Consider the following 16,854-nt stretch of genomic DNA (forward strand, 5'->3'; position numbering starts at 1 on the left):
GCTGTACCTTACCTTTGGGGGTAACCAATTGCCTTTTAAAACAATATTTCATAATGACTATGTTTTTAGCTTCAGAAAGAATTTAAATAAATGAAAATGGTATATTTTAGTTTTAGGAAGTGATTGAAGATATGTTCACTCTGATCACTTCTGGTAAGGAAAATTTGCATTCATGAGCATGATAGCTTGGAGCATGGTCTAAAATTGAATGTCGCATTTAGTGAAAAACCAAATGGAGTCAGCTGAATGTGATGTTTGTATGTTGTAATTAAATGTATACAAAAAAAAAAAAGGCTTATGGTAAGAAGTTACCATTCTAGAGAAGAGGGTTTAATGAAGGACCAGAGTTTTGAGTTATAATGATGGATCAGATTTCAAGTTTGATATAAAGAAAAAGGCTAACAAGGAAAAAAATATGTATACATTCACTATTCATCATATTAAAAATATGTAGCTGTTTTCCAGCAAGAAATGTCTACTACAATTTACCTAAACTATGATATATTACTACTGGATAGAGAAAAAATGCAGGTATGGATAAAATTTTCAATATGCTGCCTTGTTTAAAGCCATTTATATAAATAAGTATTTAATATGAAACTATTTTCAAAATAACTACTAGAAATTAAAGAATAGAAAGGTGCTATTATAAAATTGATACAGCATGTCAGAGCTTGGCTTGTACCAGGTCCTTATGAATTATATGGGTATCCTGCCTCAGAGAGACACGGTCTATTAAAACCCATGAGTTGGAGTCACTTTTCTCAGTTTCTGGGTGGGGTAGACCTTGAACATGTGGCAATTTTTAAAATTTGAAATATTGCTGGAAACTTTAGGCAGATTGGTTTAGTTTTAAAGACTAAGAACCTAATATATACTCTTCTTCCCTAAATAAACTGCAGTTCTTTCAATATGGAATTATGGTAGGAAAACTAGTGTGTGAAGAAAGAAAACTGATGGAAAATGTTCTATGTGAATTATGCTAATATTAAGAACTAAACCAATCAGATTAACTACTTTATAAAAGTTCAAATCAGTCTTTTTCCCTTTAAATATCTTACCAGACCCAAAATTAAGCATCCATTTTGAATTGTTTTATGATTTAAACTTTCCAGAAGTTATAATTTGAGTTTTGCTAATTTAACCATATTTTTTCAACTTGAGTGAGCTTCTTCTTTAAGCATCCTACTTCATTTTCTTACCGAGGGATTTTTTTTTAATAAAGAAAATGTAATAAAATGGCTATAAATTGCATCACAATTATGATAATAGAATTTTAGAACCTGCCTATGAGAAGTTGGAGGGGGAATTGACAGAACTAAAGATTAGATGCAAAAGCCCCAGTGGCTATGAACTCATTACCATCCCAGACTGGGAGGAATTTATGTGGTAATCTCATATATTCCTAGGCCTCCAAGCCAGCCCATAGCCAGGCCAGAGAGCAGAATGATGATATTTTGTGGAGGATTCCATCATAAAGGTTATTCTCCCAAATGTGCTTTTACCAAAAATGGTTTGTTACAGCTACTATGAACCGTGGGAGGCTCTGAATGGAAAATGACTCTTTTAACAATACTTCTTCAAATAAGGCAGAGAGTCATATGTGCAGGCAGGTAATTCAGGGTAATTAACAACCAGAATACTTTTAACCATGAAGAGTAAAATCGGTGGTGGAATGAAGGCAAACAGGGAAGTAGAAACCCACCTATGTCAGGATTTATGAAACTACTTTAAATGATAACAAACCTAATTCTCTCAAGCTGAATCCAGTCTGCGGTATTATTCTTGGCATAGGACATGGTGATGCTGGGGTCCGAATAACTAAAGCGACATGAACCCGAGCCTGTAAAGAGCAATAACATTAAGTTTCAAAGTTAAAAAAACACTGTAATTGCATATTATCCTTCTTCATAAATGTGAGATAATTTTATAACCATTTAAATATTTATTTACTTGCTTCACCATTCCTCCAACTATGCTGAAATTTCTTGTGATTAGTTCTGATAAATACTATTTGATAAATCACTTTAGAAATCGGGAAAAAGGCAAAAAAACCTCTGCAGATTTCTTGGGAGATACACAACTAAACCAAACTAAATTATAAAATAAACAATTCTATGCCAAGAAATATCTAAATATTCTAGAATAATTAATAATGTCATTATAGTTCTTGCAAGTTAATATTAGTTAATAGTGATTGCATTAAATGGTATATAAGTCATTAAATTGAACGAGGACGAAAAGTACCATTCTTCTGTGTGTTATTTAAATGATTAGACAGCATGTGAGAAACTAAAATACTGCGAAGAAAATTCAAGTACTAAATGAATGAGAACTATTAGATATGATTGATACTATTTTACGAGAGCCCACCATGAAAGATTTAAGAGACATTATTATGTCCCATTGTGAACATTTGGTGATTATTTCTCACTATGATTTTCCACACTGGAAATATGACCAAGGAAAGTTTTAAAACTCTGACAAGGATGTGTTTCTACACATTCAATGAATTCATATAATAAAACATAGCATGACTATCATTTCAAAGATCTTCTCAGAATACCCAAAACAGCCATGAAACATATGCCAGAAGTTTATTGTAACCGAATAGCAGGATTTTTTTCATACTATATTAAAAACAAATGAACTAACAGAAAAAGAAATAGTGCAATTTATGTTTAACTTTCACCCATCTGCTAGAGGAGCCTCGGTTTCAGCAAATGGCATCTGTTGACGGTTTTTACATTTGTAGTTCTCAGGAGTTCCAAGCTTTAATAGACTCATTTATTTTATTTCAGTGGTGTTTAGTACAACACCAGTTAGTTTGCAATCGCCAAAGCTGGCAATGTGCTAAAAGGCCAAAAGGCAGTTTTCCCAGATTTATTCTCACAGCCAAAATGTGGGTAGAAAAAGTATGAAAGAAAGGATATTCAAAGGACAGCTCCCCAGCAACCTTAAGCTCAAACACAAACCCACCTTATGCCATTTTGATCATTGCTAAATTTTACTTTTTATAAGCAGCTGCTTAAAATAAATATCAAGCTGCGAGGCTGCAATTGGAAGGGGCCGGGATTATATGGGACAAACTTTAAAACAAACAAGAATGAGGACTGGCTGACAATCTGTTTATTTCAAAACAAAGTTCAAATCAGCCTAAAGAATTGCAATGGCACTTCTGTGCCTCCTTTGTGTTGTGTTTACCATTAGCTCCTAAAAGCAAATGGAGAAGGTGAATCCCTGATAAAGGAACAGGTAAAGCGAATGATAGCCAAACATGTGCCTTACAGAAGGCAATTCCTTCAAACTGTTTACCAATTAAGACAAAAGGACAGCTGATAAGCATCAGAATACAAATGTGTTCTAGTGTGATGACAAATATGACTTCTCTCCTATTTCCTTAAGCCAGCATCTCAAGGTTGGGGAATTTAGTTCATTATGTACCTATAAAACACAGGCACTGGGCAGGTGACTCATTTTTCCTCGGCTATTTAGTCATTACATTCTTGCATATCTAAAATCTTTATAAATCCATCTTCTCCTCAGCACTGTCAGTAAGACCCTCATTCGCTCCTGCCAGGACTCCGCAGTGGTCATTAGTTGGCCTCCCTGTCTCCAGCCTCTCACCAACTTCTCTAGCCACACGGCTGCCAGTCCTCTTCCTACAAGTAAACTCATAATCATATTACCTCCCTGCCTGTAATTAAACCTTCAACAGTTCCTCAGTACTTTCAGGATAAAGCTGTGCTTCTCCCTGCCGTGAGACAAAGATGCAGAGCTCCTAGAGATCAGATGTGCACCCCGGAAAAGAGAACTGAAGAAGGAGGCCTGAGCTGGAAGTAGCGCCCCCAACAGAACCAGTGGCTTTGGCTATCTGCATCCCCCTGACGTCCCGCACAAAATCCCATTCCAAATGGTATCAGTTCAATGGGTAAATGATCCCCCACTCCCACTCTGGGTGTAGTTGTTCCACATACACCGGGTACCATTTTTCTTCACATACTCCCTTCTGAATTGCAACCCCACTGTCACACAGACTTCAGCCAGAAGATTGAGATTTTCCTTGCCCAGCTTGACAATGGTTACTGGAGTCTATTTGGGATGAGGGGAAGAGTTCATCAATGTCCATGTGCACAGGTGGCTAATGGCACCCCGAATTCCCTGCCGCCATTTGCTGCGATGCAGAGTTGTCACATGCCTCAAAGCACCTTTCACACAGTGAGGAGGGCAATAATGACCAGGGGCCATCTGCAACAGGTACCTCTTTCTTTCTCCTCTCCTTTCTTTCTCGTCTTAAGTCAAAGATCTTTAACTGCCAACTCTGAAATTTAAAACTGGAAAGGAAAGACAAACCCAAATGTCAAATTCAAAATACCCTCTTGTTGCAGATCCATTTTCTTCACCTCAGATCTCTTCCAATGTAATCCTTCCCTCTAAAGTAGCAAATGTGTAAGTGTGCAAAGAAGTGCTAAAGGAGGGAAGATAATTCAGGGTCATGGTTATACAAGTATATCTGATAGCCACTGATGGACTTTCACTGGTCTAATAATCCAAACACTTTCTTTGGTTCCTGACAGGCAAATGAGGAAAGTCCATATGTTTTCATTTCTGCCCATGGCAAGGGTACAAGTAACCTATGCAGTGATTAAGGGTTCCCAAAGTTTTGTATTCATAAATAAAATTAGCAAAATTTTAGGATTTATTGAGGATCCCAATTCAACACTCTAAGAAATCTGACTCTCACATAGAGCTACACATACAAAGATTACTGAAATTACCCATAGTGTGGGGGAGGATAGGATATTTTGTGTTAAAGGCACTTCATTAATGTTGTTTCCAGTTGTTATTGGCTGTCAATTCTTGATTTTAAATTGAAAAATAAATTGATAAATGATAAAGATAAACCTACAGTTATTTATAGTACCTGTCATTTACATTATTATTGGTTATTTAGTGAATCTCACGGTATACAATGGTGGATACTTTTACTAAAAATATTTCTAGCCTATTATTGTCTTACAGGTAGTCCTACAGATTAAGAAACATATGCACTGCAACATAAACACAAGCCATCTTTACTCTTCTGCTAAAGCAGATATCTACATAATGCCCCACAACTACCTTGCAATAAAACAGCCCTTCACTAATGATATCTTGAATTTGTACTATTGAATGCGTGCCCATGAGCTATTTTTATAACTTGCTTTGTGTTATCAAGTTAATAAAACTACTGGATTATTATTTTTTTTAATTTTCAGAATTTTAACATAAAATGGTAAGTCTGAGTTAATTCTTATTAGGTTAAGAATGCAATGCATACAGTTAAGAGAAACAGAAACACAGACAGTAATGTCCTCATCTTTTTGCCCACAGATCTACCTGTTATTCTCTACCTGATCTACCTATATTCTCTCTCCATTGTACCAGTGTTTTCTGCTTCCCTCCTGTTGTAGCAGATGAAGTGTTTCTGTTCTAATCAGTGTGAACTTCCTTGTATGGTCTAGATCCCACCTCCTCCTTGCTCCTTAAAATTTCTCCTTTCTTTGTCCTGCATCATCCATCTCTCCCCATGAGTTTCTTGGATCATTCCTAACATCATATAAACATCATAGAAACATACAGAACATCTCCCACCTTAAAAAAACAAAACAGGGGATCCCTGGGTGGCACAGCGGTTTAGCGCCTGCCTTTGGCCCAGGGCGCGATCCTGGAGATTAGATCCTGGATCTAATCCCACATCGGGCTCCCGGTGCATGGAGCCTGCTTCTCCCTCTGCCTGTGTCTCTGCCTCTCTTTCTCTGTGTGTGTGACTATCATAAATAAATAAAAATTTAAAAAAAAAACAAACAAACATTTTCTTGATGTCACCTTTCCTTCTCTCCTTTTTGTTCTATTTTTGCTCCACTGTACAGCAAAACCCCTCAAAAGGGTGTCGAGTGATTGTCGGCACATCTTCACATCCTATTCTCTCTCCCCACAACCGCCACCCTCTCTCCAGGCTCCTGCTCTCAAGCACTAACCTGAAGCTCACTGCAGGGGTCCATGTTGCCAAATCAACAGACGCCAAATTCAAGTTACTTGACTTCTTCGCAGGATTTGTCAGTTGACCTCTGCCTTTTTCTTGGGTAGTTTCTTCCCTTGGCTTCCACCTCCTTCATTTCCCGTTTCCTTCTTGACCTCAAACTGTTTTAGCGCCTTTCTCTTCTCTTACCTACACTGCCTCCTTTGATGATCTTTCTCACTTTCAAGGCTTTAAATAACATCTACCACAGACAATACCCTGGATTATACCTCCCATGAGGTTCACTCTTGCAGATCCAAACTGCTATTTATCATCCCTAATGAACATCTCAAACTTAGTATAGCAAAATTGGAAGTACTGGGTTTCCACTTGCTGAATAGCCACTAGTCTTTTCATTTCAAATGAAACCACCCCACAGGCTCAAACAAATGGATGAAAAAAAAAAAAACAAAAACCCTGGTAGTCATCCTTGATTGCCTCACGCCCCACTTCAGCTCATCAGACTGTGCTGAGAGTTCGGCTTGCAAAATGTAGTTTCGCTTATGTCCCTCTCAACTGCTCCACCTCAGTCAAATCATGAACATGTCTTGGTTGTTTGCTTGCTCTCCTTTATCCTCCTGTGATCCATCATCCTCACAGCAGTATGTGGGGGGGGGGGTGTCTTTTAAAAACAAAGGAGTCTTTTAAAATGTTTTAACAATTATACTGTTCCCTGCCTAAACCATCTCAAGGCTTCTCACGTGCTAGGAACAAAAAGATGAGCTCCTCATCCTGATATACGAAATCCTTCACGATCTGCTGACTCGTACACGTTCAAACATCCCTGTACCACTCTGCCTCTCATTTACTATGTTCCAGCCATAAAGTACTCTGGACTTCTTTATTCTTTCCTGACACTCCATCATCCCAAGGCTTCTGCGTTCCTTCTCACTGCCTGAAACTACATTTATTATGTCAATTTCCTCATACCCTATTGTCTCCTCACTCCATTCATATCTCCCCCCCCACCCCGATTTCCCCCTGCCTGGATCCCTCTTCTCCCTCAGGTTATCTGTGCAAATAATCCCTCCTCAAAGAAGACTTCTCTGAGCACTCAATCTAAAGAAGTCTTTCCCAATCACTAATCATCCTCCATCTTATCACTCAGCTTTGTATTATTCATAGTAGGGATCAGTATTTAAATTTATTGTGTTTATTTGATCATTTACTTGCTCAACATCCATATCCTGTTAGGATGCAAACTCTGTCAGAGTAGGAACTGTATCTGTCTTGCCCATTGCTTATGTCCCTAGTATTCACAATGATGCTTGGTACACAGTAGGAGCTCAATAAACTCTGGCTGGATCATGAATAAATTTGCTATAATTTATTTACTTTAAATTCTCTATTTCTTCATTTTTATTGAGGTATGTTTCTACTAAAAAAGGGAACTGCAAGGGTGTCTGGGTTGCAGTCAGTCAAGTGTCTGCCTTCGGCTCAGGTTATGATCCTGGGGTCCTGAGATTGAGTCCTATGTCAGGCTCTCTGCTCAGCAGGAAGCCTGTTTCTCCCTCTCCCTCTGCCTGCCGCTCCACCTGCTTGGGTTCTCTTACTCCCTGTCAAATAAATAAATAAATAAATAAATAAATAAATAAATAAACAAACAAATAAACAAATAAACAAATAAATAAATAATCTTTTTTTTAAAAAGGGAATTATAAGAGGAGTTGAGACTTAAGAACTTTTTTTTTTTTTTTGAGACTTAAGAACTTTTGACTTGACTTCAAGAGTCAAAGTGAAAAGACATTTGGGTGGCATGACAATCATGCTTTAGGATACCTGAACTACTTATTTCCTCAACTACAGGTTAACTATGGTACTGTTGTACAGTCACCCAGGTAATAATTCCCCCAAATTAATTAGAATATGCCTTAAGAAGATTTAACTGGTTCTATAATCCAGTCCGCTTTTGGAATAAAAATATCAGAGACAAATTACACCAGTAATTATACTCCATTTTTGTCAGCCAGATAAAGTAATGTGAAGAATAATGATAGCCAGATGAGTTATTTTGCTTATTACTAAAGCCTTATTATAATAGCCCAGCATAATTGAAAATAAGCAATTTGCAAAGTCATACAAGGTAGTCATAAGCCATGTAGAGTATTACCCCCAAGGCACGAGTTCTGACCTCTCCACCAGGAATGTTTCTACTACATGAAAAAGTTTCTTAAGTGCAATATCTTCTTGATTGTGACATTATCTTGTCTCTTTAAGGTGATTTGTTTTGTTTCTGTCGGAATATTTGAAAAGATTAACACAATGTTCTTTCTTTTTTTTTAAGAGAGAGAGAGAGCATGGTAGGAGATGAGACAGAGGGAGACAGAGAATCTTAAGCAGGCTCCATGCCCAGCGTGCAGCTCAATGTGGGGCTTGATCACGACCTGAGTTGAAATCAAGACTCAGACATTTAACTGACTGAGCCACCCAGGCACCTCAAACACACTGTTCTAAGGGAGAAAAAACATTTTGCATTTAGGAACAAACTTAATACAATTGTAACCTTACAGAAAAAATGTTACTTTAAAAAAAAAAGCTTATTTATTTGTTCAAGTGATCTCTACCCCCAATGTGGGGCTTGAACTCACAACCCCAAGATCAAGAGTCACATGCTCTTCTGACTGAACCAGCTAAACACACTGAAAAATGGTATTTTTAACTGTAATGTTATGGATTAATGAGAAAATCTTTGATGATAGGTGCATGTTAATGTGTCACATAGGGTTTCTGAAAAACATTTATTTATTTGAGAGAGAGAGAGAGAGAGATAGTGAATGGGAGGAAGGGCAGAGGGAGAGAAAACTCTAAAGTAGACTCCCTGCTGAGTGAGGAGCTAGATGTGGGGCACCATCTCACCACCCTAAGATCATGACCTGAGCTGAAACCAAGACTTGGCCACTCAGCTGACTGAGGCACCCAGGTATCCCTGTGTTATATAGGTTTAATTAGTCTCATGAGGGAAGTCTACAAGATAATAAATTCAGCATTTGTTAGCATTACTGATAATTCTATATAATTTTTTTGACTTTACTTTTTAGAGTGAAATCTCCTCTGACGCAACATATCTTTCAGAGAGGAAAGTATGCACATGGGCTAGGAGAGGATGGGGGAGTCAGGCTACCAGGGTTGCAATCTGGGCTTAGATACTGCTTAGCTTTGTGACCTTGGGCACGTCACAGATTCCATGTTTGTAGAATGTAAATAATAATAGCAATCTCTCCACAGAATTGACGCAAAGATTAAGGCGTTAATACATGAAACATGCCTAAAAGACAGTTCTTGGCCCATACTATTTAACAGATTCCAGCTATGATTCAATATTTTTTGTTTCACTTCAAAAATTCATTTATCTTAGAAAAAGGAGCACATTTCTGACCATACTTGTTCACAGGCTAAATATTAAGTTGAATTACTGCTTATCAAATAACTTACAGTGCATTTTTCCTATGGCTTTTTTTTTTGGGGGGGGGGCTATTTCCAGGCTCTTCAGTGGAAATGCTATACATTCAACACAGAAATAAAAACTGAGACCAAAATGAGTAAACTACTTGTGTGTTAGTATCACTGGTAAATGTATTAGTGAGGAAAAGAAGAATCCACCTGATTAGAAAAAGAAGGTGCTCTGGGAGAAGGATAGTAAGACAAATTAGTATAAGTCCATATAATTGCTGGAGTGGAGTTGAAATTTTGATTTTACAGTTCCTAGCATCCAAACAAAACAGAAAATCTGATCAGCGTTTCAGTAGCACTCATGAAGAAAAAAATTCTAATAACTCGAAAGAACAATAGTGGTTGCTACGAACAGGTTAGGGGCCACTATGTGCATGCCTCCTTTACAAGTAAGGAGTGTCCTGGGGGGGTTAATGGGGTTCAGAATTAGATAAACCAGAATCACACTTTCACCACTTCACTGTACTGCTTCTGGTGAACAAAAACACACTTTAAAAAAATAGTGCTTCGGGATCCCTGGGTGGCGCAGTGGTTTGGTGCCTGCCTTTGGCCCAGGGCGCGATCCTGGAGACCCGGGATCGAATCCCACGTTGGGCTTCCGGTGCATGGAGCCTGCTTCTCCCTCTGCCTGTGTCTCTGCCTCTCTCTCTCTCTCCCTGTGTGACTATCATAAATAAATAAAAATTAAAAAAAATTGTTTTTAAATAGTGCTTCATTTTCACATGGTCACAACAGGTTGGGAGAAGCTTCTGTACTGTTTCTTCTACTCAGGCTTCTGATCTGAGGCCATAATGGCCTTTTTTTGGTACAGAGAATAAAACTTAAAGGAATGAACCACCTTTAGCCTAAATATCATGCCTGTTACTAACTAGGCTCTCAGGTTCTATAATAAGAGATGATTAGTGAAACTGCACTAAATAAAAAGAAACAATCTGTTAGGGTGCCTGGGGGGCTCAGTCAGTTAAGTGTCCAATGCTTGATTTCTGCTCAGGTCACAATCTCAGGGTCTTGAGATCAAGCCCTGGCATTGGGCTCTGTATTCAGCGGGGAGTCTGCTTGAGATTCTCTCTCTCCTCTCCCTTTCCCTCTGTCCCTACCCCCTCCTCATAAATAAATAAATAAATAAATAAATAAATAAATAAATAAATAAATATTTTTTAAAAAGGAAGAAAGAAAGATCATGTTTGCTTGGGCATCACTTTCTTTACAGGTGCCCTTAACATCCCTCTCCTTCCCTTGCAGCCACATAAACCTCTGGACCCTTCTCCTGTGTATTTTTTAAATCGATACCTTTCCTTTACCTTCACCACTACCTCCTTAGGTCACCTTTCTCCCCCAGATCAATGGGATAACCTTGTGACTAGGTTTTCAGACCACACACAAAAGGTTAACCTTCTTCCAAAGAGTTTCTTTGTTGTTTGCTTTCAAATCTATAGGAAGGCATTTCAAAGAGATTTTTTTAAAAAATAGATGTATTTCAAAAAAACAATATCCTAACATTTCTTAATTTAAAACATTTTAATTCTGTGAAAAGCATTAACTTGATATAATAGTGCAATTGGGATTAAATTTAAGATAGCAGGTAATTCACATCTATATTCTAAATAACAAATTCCAAAATAACTTGTAAATCTGTTTCTGAAATAAACATTTACCATAAAGAAATCATAAATACTTACAAGTGTCAAGTAGTATCTATCAGTTTTTAAAATTAAAATAAGTAAAATAATGGCAAAGCTTAGTTCTCTATGGTTGCCTCCTTTTACTGTTAGAGATCCTCATCACTGTAATTCAAGCAAATACTTCATTGTAATCTTAGTCTGACTTATGAATCATTTACCTCAATTTAAAGTTACAACTGAAATTGGTATCAATTTCTACCTCTGGTTATATTTAAATAGTACTATCCCTAGTATAATTTAGAAAAAAAGAGACAAGTAACTTTCTACTTTGTTATATGGAGCCAGGCCAAGATTATTAATCTATCAATCAACCAATCAATGAGTCAACCAATTATCAGAAGTATTTCTCATGTCAGAGATACATGTGAACTTAAAAACCTAGCTAACTTTCTTGTGATAAAGTCCCATTTCTCTTGGCTTCGGCTGTCATTCAGGAAAAAAGCAGAAAATGCATACCCTTTAAGCAACCTTTACCATTTAGGAAGTAAAATATCATTTAGTCCTCACATTTACATAAGGCTCTTGTGGTGACAGAACAGCAGTCCACACGGCTCTTATGTTGGCTGTTCCTTTTGCCAGGCTCATAACTCTTTTACACAATTCAAGCCTCTGCTCAATGGTTACACTCTTAGAGACCTTTTCCCAGCCACCTCTAATAAAATGCTACTCCTCTCTTGCTGAAACCCTGATGTACTTTCTTCATCACATTTATTACTTGCTGACATATTCATTCGTTCAGTGGTTGCCTCCCCTCATCAGAATGCCAGCTCCATCTGGGCAAAGGTTTTGTCTCACAAATCTCATCGCCCCAATGTCTTGATTACTACTTTACATAGAAGAGGGCCTCAGTGAATAGCTGTTGAAAAAGTGAATGAAAGGGTGCCTGAGTGGCTCAGTCGATTAAGCGTCTGACTCTTGATTTCAGCTCAGATCATGATCTCAGGGTTTTAAGAGCAAGTTCCACATTGTGCTCTCCACTGAGTATGGAGTCTACTTAAGATTCTTTTTCTTGGGGATCCCTGGGTGGCGCAGCGGTTTAGTGCCTTTGGCCCAGGGCGTGATCCTGGAGACCCGGGATCGAAACCCACATCGGGCTCCCGGTGCATGGAGCCTGCTTCTCCCTCTGCCTATGTCTCTGCCTCTCTCTCTCTCTCTCTGTGTGACTATCATAAATAAATAAAAATTAAAAAAAAAAAGATTCTTTTTCTCTCTCTGCCCTTCCTCCCTCTAAAATAAATAAATCTCTTAGAAAAAGAAAAAAGTGAATGAAATAAATCTAGGAGTCAGTTAAACTCAAGGAAGAAAGTCTTTTGGAAATACAATGATACCATTATAAACTTTAAAAATTTTATTTAAAAAATTTAATATTTTTCTCCATCTCTCTTCCATTATTATTTATTAAATATTTGTATTAAAGTATAATTTTTAAAAAAGATTTTATGTATTCATGAGAGACACACAGAGAGAGGCAGAGACCCTTTATTAAAAGTATGATTAACATACAGGTTATACTACTTTTAGGTGTAAAATATAATAACAATTCTATATATTACTGTGTTCATCACAGTATATGTAGTTTTATTATCTTTTTTGGTACACTTCTTAGCATATTAAAGAAATAGGGTTGACTTACAGTCTCGGTCTACCAACACAGAGACTGACATTCTTTTTTAAAAAATTTATTTTAGAGGGGCACCTGGGTGGCTCAGTGGTTGAGTGTCTGCTTTTGGCTCAGGTTGTGTTTCCAGGGTCCTGGGATTGAGTTCTGTATTGGGGTCCCCACTAGAAGCCTGCTTCTCCCTCTGTCTATGTCTCTGCCTCTCTCTGTGTGTCTCTCATGAATAAATAAATAGAATCTTTAAAAAATAAATTTATTTTAGAGAGAGAGAAACAGAGAGATAGCATAAGTGGAGGGAGGGGCAGAGGGAGAGAGAGAATCTCAAGCAGACTCCCTGCTGACCATGGAGTCCAACAACTCTGGGCTCCATTCCATGACCCTCAGGTCATGAGCTGAGTTGAAATCAAGCATTGGATACTTAACCAACTGAGCCACACAGGTGCCCCGAGACTGACACTCTAATGGGAAGAGCCAGAAAGGCAGCTCATTTGATCTCTCATGCTGAGATGTGTTTGGGTGACATTACATAGTTCACTTGATGTCCCTCTATTTAATATCTTTTCCTGGTGACAGAACAAACTACAAGTTTAAGTTAATCACAATTGGTTGAATAAAGATACGGTAAATTGATATTTCTTTGGGGGCTGCCTTAACTAAGACATCATAACCATATGTTCAGACAAAATGTATTCCTGGTTAACTCATAGTCTGTTTGGTTACCTAGTCCTAGGATTTAGGACCACTGTGGGAAGGTACTTAGAGTCATGGAGATAAAACACTCTCACTTTACAAACTAGTTGCCAGAAGCCCAGACAGCCTTCAGCGCTTGCCCAAGGTTATGTGGCAAGAAGGTTATATGGTCAACTGGCAGAGAAGGACTGTATGGCCTGACTCCCAATCCAGTGCTCTTTTCCCTTCCCTGTTTATGCCAACAGCAAAAATCGTTTGTCAATAAAAATGAGCCGTAAAGACATGGAAACATGCTGTACAGTATTATAAGGAATATATGGGCTTAAAATATCTACATTATAAAATCCCTGAGATCTTACAGTTCATGCCTGAAAGAAATAAGATAAAGATTTTCAATTTGATAATGATCCTACACATTTAAGTGACATAAGCAATAAGGAGTTAGGAAGGTCAAATGTTAATAATTACCCAAAAAACCCCTCTGATCCAGAACCAGAATTCTCTATTTCCTCTATAGAAAATATTATAAAATTGTATTTGAAGAGAATATGCAGGAGAATATGCAGCCAAAAATTTCAGGGTAAAAGTATTACAGAGCATTTCAGTTAGTCAACAAAGATACTCTATTTCTGGATTTGTGGTTTGGGGGTACTGTCGGCTTCTAAAAATTTGTAATTTGTTGTGATTCCTTTTCTCATTCTAAATAAATGCATTCGCACCTAATTTTGAATGTGTGATTTTGTATGTTTTTCCTTAAAGAGATCCTAGCCCTTACCCAAAATTATATAAGCTTCAGATGTGGACTCACAGAACCTGGAGAATGAAAAGTTAAAATTTCTTCTCTTTCTACTTAAGGCAGATTTGGCTCAATTAAAACATTCTTAAAAGGAAATGATCACATTATAATGCATTAGGATGATAAATGGACTTTTATTTATTTTTTATTTTTTAAAAGATTTTATTTATTTATTCCTGAGACACACACACACACACACACACACACACACACAGAGAGAGAGAGAGAGAGAGAGAGAGAGAGAGAGAGAGAGGCAGAGACACAGGCAGAAGGAGAAACAGGTTCCATGCAGGGAGCCTGATGTAGGACTCAAACCCTGGTCTCCAGGATCATGCCCTGGGCCAAAGGCAGTCTCTAAACCGCTGAGCCACCCAGGGATCACGATAAATGGACTTTTAAATGATTGTTTTTTATGCTAGATGGAAGCTACTCACTTTCAGCCTGTGTTGAAGATGAACCTGAATGAAGCCTACATTGATCTTCATGAACCTCAGAGGCTCAACAAACTTCCCAGAGAACCTGGGGCCCTTCTGGGCCCTCCTTAACTTGAGTGCTTCTGTGCAATGCTGGCTGAGAAAATCTTCAAGTGCTGTTAGAGTTTATAATGTCAAGAATACAGGAGCACACAAGCAGGTAGCTATTGTATGCTAGTGCATGAAGCCTCTAGGAAGCACATAGAAAACCCGTTCATTGTGCAAGAGCCCAGTCAGCATTGCATACGTGTATGGAGATCACAAATACCTCCTAGAGGCAGGAAGTCTCCCCAATTCACAAATGAACTTTTCCCCTTTCTTCCCATCTCTCTTGGGTGGTGCTATAAAAACAAAGAACTTTAAAAATAGGTTAATTTGGTATAAAATCAAGGCCACTGAAAACACAAAAATATTAGTAATTTCTTCTATTAGGAATTGAAGATTTATTTCCTTTCTCAGAATAATACCCACACAGGTCCATAATCCCTTGAGGTTAAGACAAATTTCATGATCCAAATTATTTACTTACATAATTAACATACGGATTTCACAAAGGTGATGTGGTGCATATACCACATATTACGCAACGTCCCCACCAAGGTCTGGGGCAACACTCTGCCATCAAACACATTAGTATTTCTGTAGTGAAATGCACGAAGATCCCATAAATAGTATAAATAAAGATTATAAATAGCTTTAAATTATTTCAAGTCAGGATTTGCTGATAGATGAATCCAGGTCATGTTAGGCTTTGCCATCATGTAAATTTTTTTTTTAATAGGCTTGTGGTTTTTCTGAGTTTTTTGTAATATGGAATTACAGATTAAGGATTGTGAGCCTGTATTTCCAGTAACTCTATTTCCTTTTACTCTTATGGTGGAAGGATAAATCATACGGTTTTAGGCTCCCAACGTCTGGGTCATTTTATTTTTATTTGGTTATGCCCTTCTCCACAAAAGCCCGGGACTTTTCAAAGTAAATCAGAGCAGAAACAATAGAAAGAGCTACTGTCCTCTCGGGAGGCTGCCTCTTTCCTCAAAGCCTCTGCCTGCAAAACAAGCTGCCTTTTAAAATGTCGCACAGAGCCATGGAAGGAGGAGAGAAGTGATCTCACAGAATTTATGGATGGGGACAAGCACTGCCAGAAATCATGCCTCCAGAGAGCAGAGCGGGAGCCCATAAATATTGAGCGCTTGAGGACTGCTTGGACGGGGCTCTGCTGAGGATCCCTGCCACTGCCATTACTCACCACTCAGACCTCAAGAGAGGAGCAGGGCTCTGGGAGCTACATGTAAACCACAGCATTTGATAGAGAAAGACCATAAAGTCAGGAAATGGATGCAATCTGGCTACTTAGAACTCCTTGCTATGGCTGGTACAAATCAGGATCAACACACCTTTTCATCTTTTCAGGGTAGACAAATGGAAGACAGGACTATTAACTCCAGGTTGTGGTGATGGAGAGAGAGAAGAGATGAATGGGGGAACTTTAAGAGAAGGCTTTAAAAAGCCAGACGCTGTCACTCCCAGGGGATGTTACATGTTACTATGGGTGAGGGCATTCAAGAAAGGGCCTTGCCCGCCTCATTCTATTATGTGAAAATGTGATGGAATGCATGAAGATATTGGTAAAATAAGCAGTTCTGGCAGTTACCTACCCCTTTCTTGCTAAGAGTGATTTTTGAGGACAGGACTATTCACTGAAGAGAAAATAATCCCTCTATACCCAAAAGCATCAAGAAACACAGTAAAAGCTTATTCGCTACTTTGCAATCTTCTCCAAAATAATTTGGCCCTAAGCAGAATCATAGATCGTTATTATGCAGGTGATCAATATTTCTATGGTTCTACAAACTTTTTTTCAAATATTTTACTGGGGGCAGTTGTGCATGTTAATTTCTAGTAACAACAATATTGTAGAACAATCATTACATTACACTGAGATCTTTATTTCCTTTGTTACTGAGCCTGCCAGAAAAATCCTAAGGGTACTAGCCCATGGCATCAAAATAATCTACTATAAATAGAGCAACATTGTGATAATAAGTATAAAAGTACTACCTGATGAACAGTATTTAAATGAA

At 38.0% G+C, this 16,854-nt stretch overlaps 1 protein-coding gene across 3 annotated transcripts in view; it reads right to left on the reverse strand.

Moving 5' to 3' along the window:
• Window positions 1-16,854, reverse strand: part of RELN (reelin) — a 478,955-nt gene that overhangs the window by 207,427 nt on the left and 254,674 nt on the right. For all 3 annotated transcript variants that reach the window (XM_072759913.1, XM_072759912.1, XM_072759911.1), the window contains exon 9: window positions 1,747-1,843. In XM_072759913.1, the coding sequence (XP_072616014.1) occupies window positions 1,747-1,843 (97 nt within the window). The remainder of the gene's footprint in view (window positions 1-1,746; window positions 1,844-16,854) is intronic.

Source organism: Vulpes vulpes, chromosome 5, assembly GCF_048418805.1.
Source record: "Vulpes vulpes isolate BD-2025 chromosome 5, VulVul3, whole genome shotgun sequence".
In the NCBI taxonomy this organism is placed as follows: domain Eukaryota; kingdom Metazoa; phylum Chordata; class Mammalia; order Carnivora; family Canidae; genus Vulpes; species Vulpes vulpes.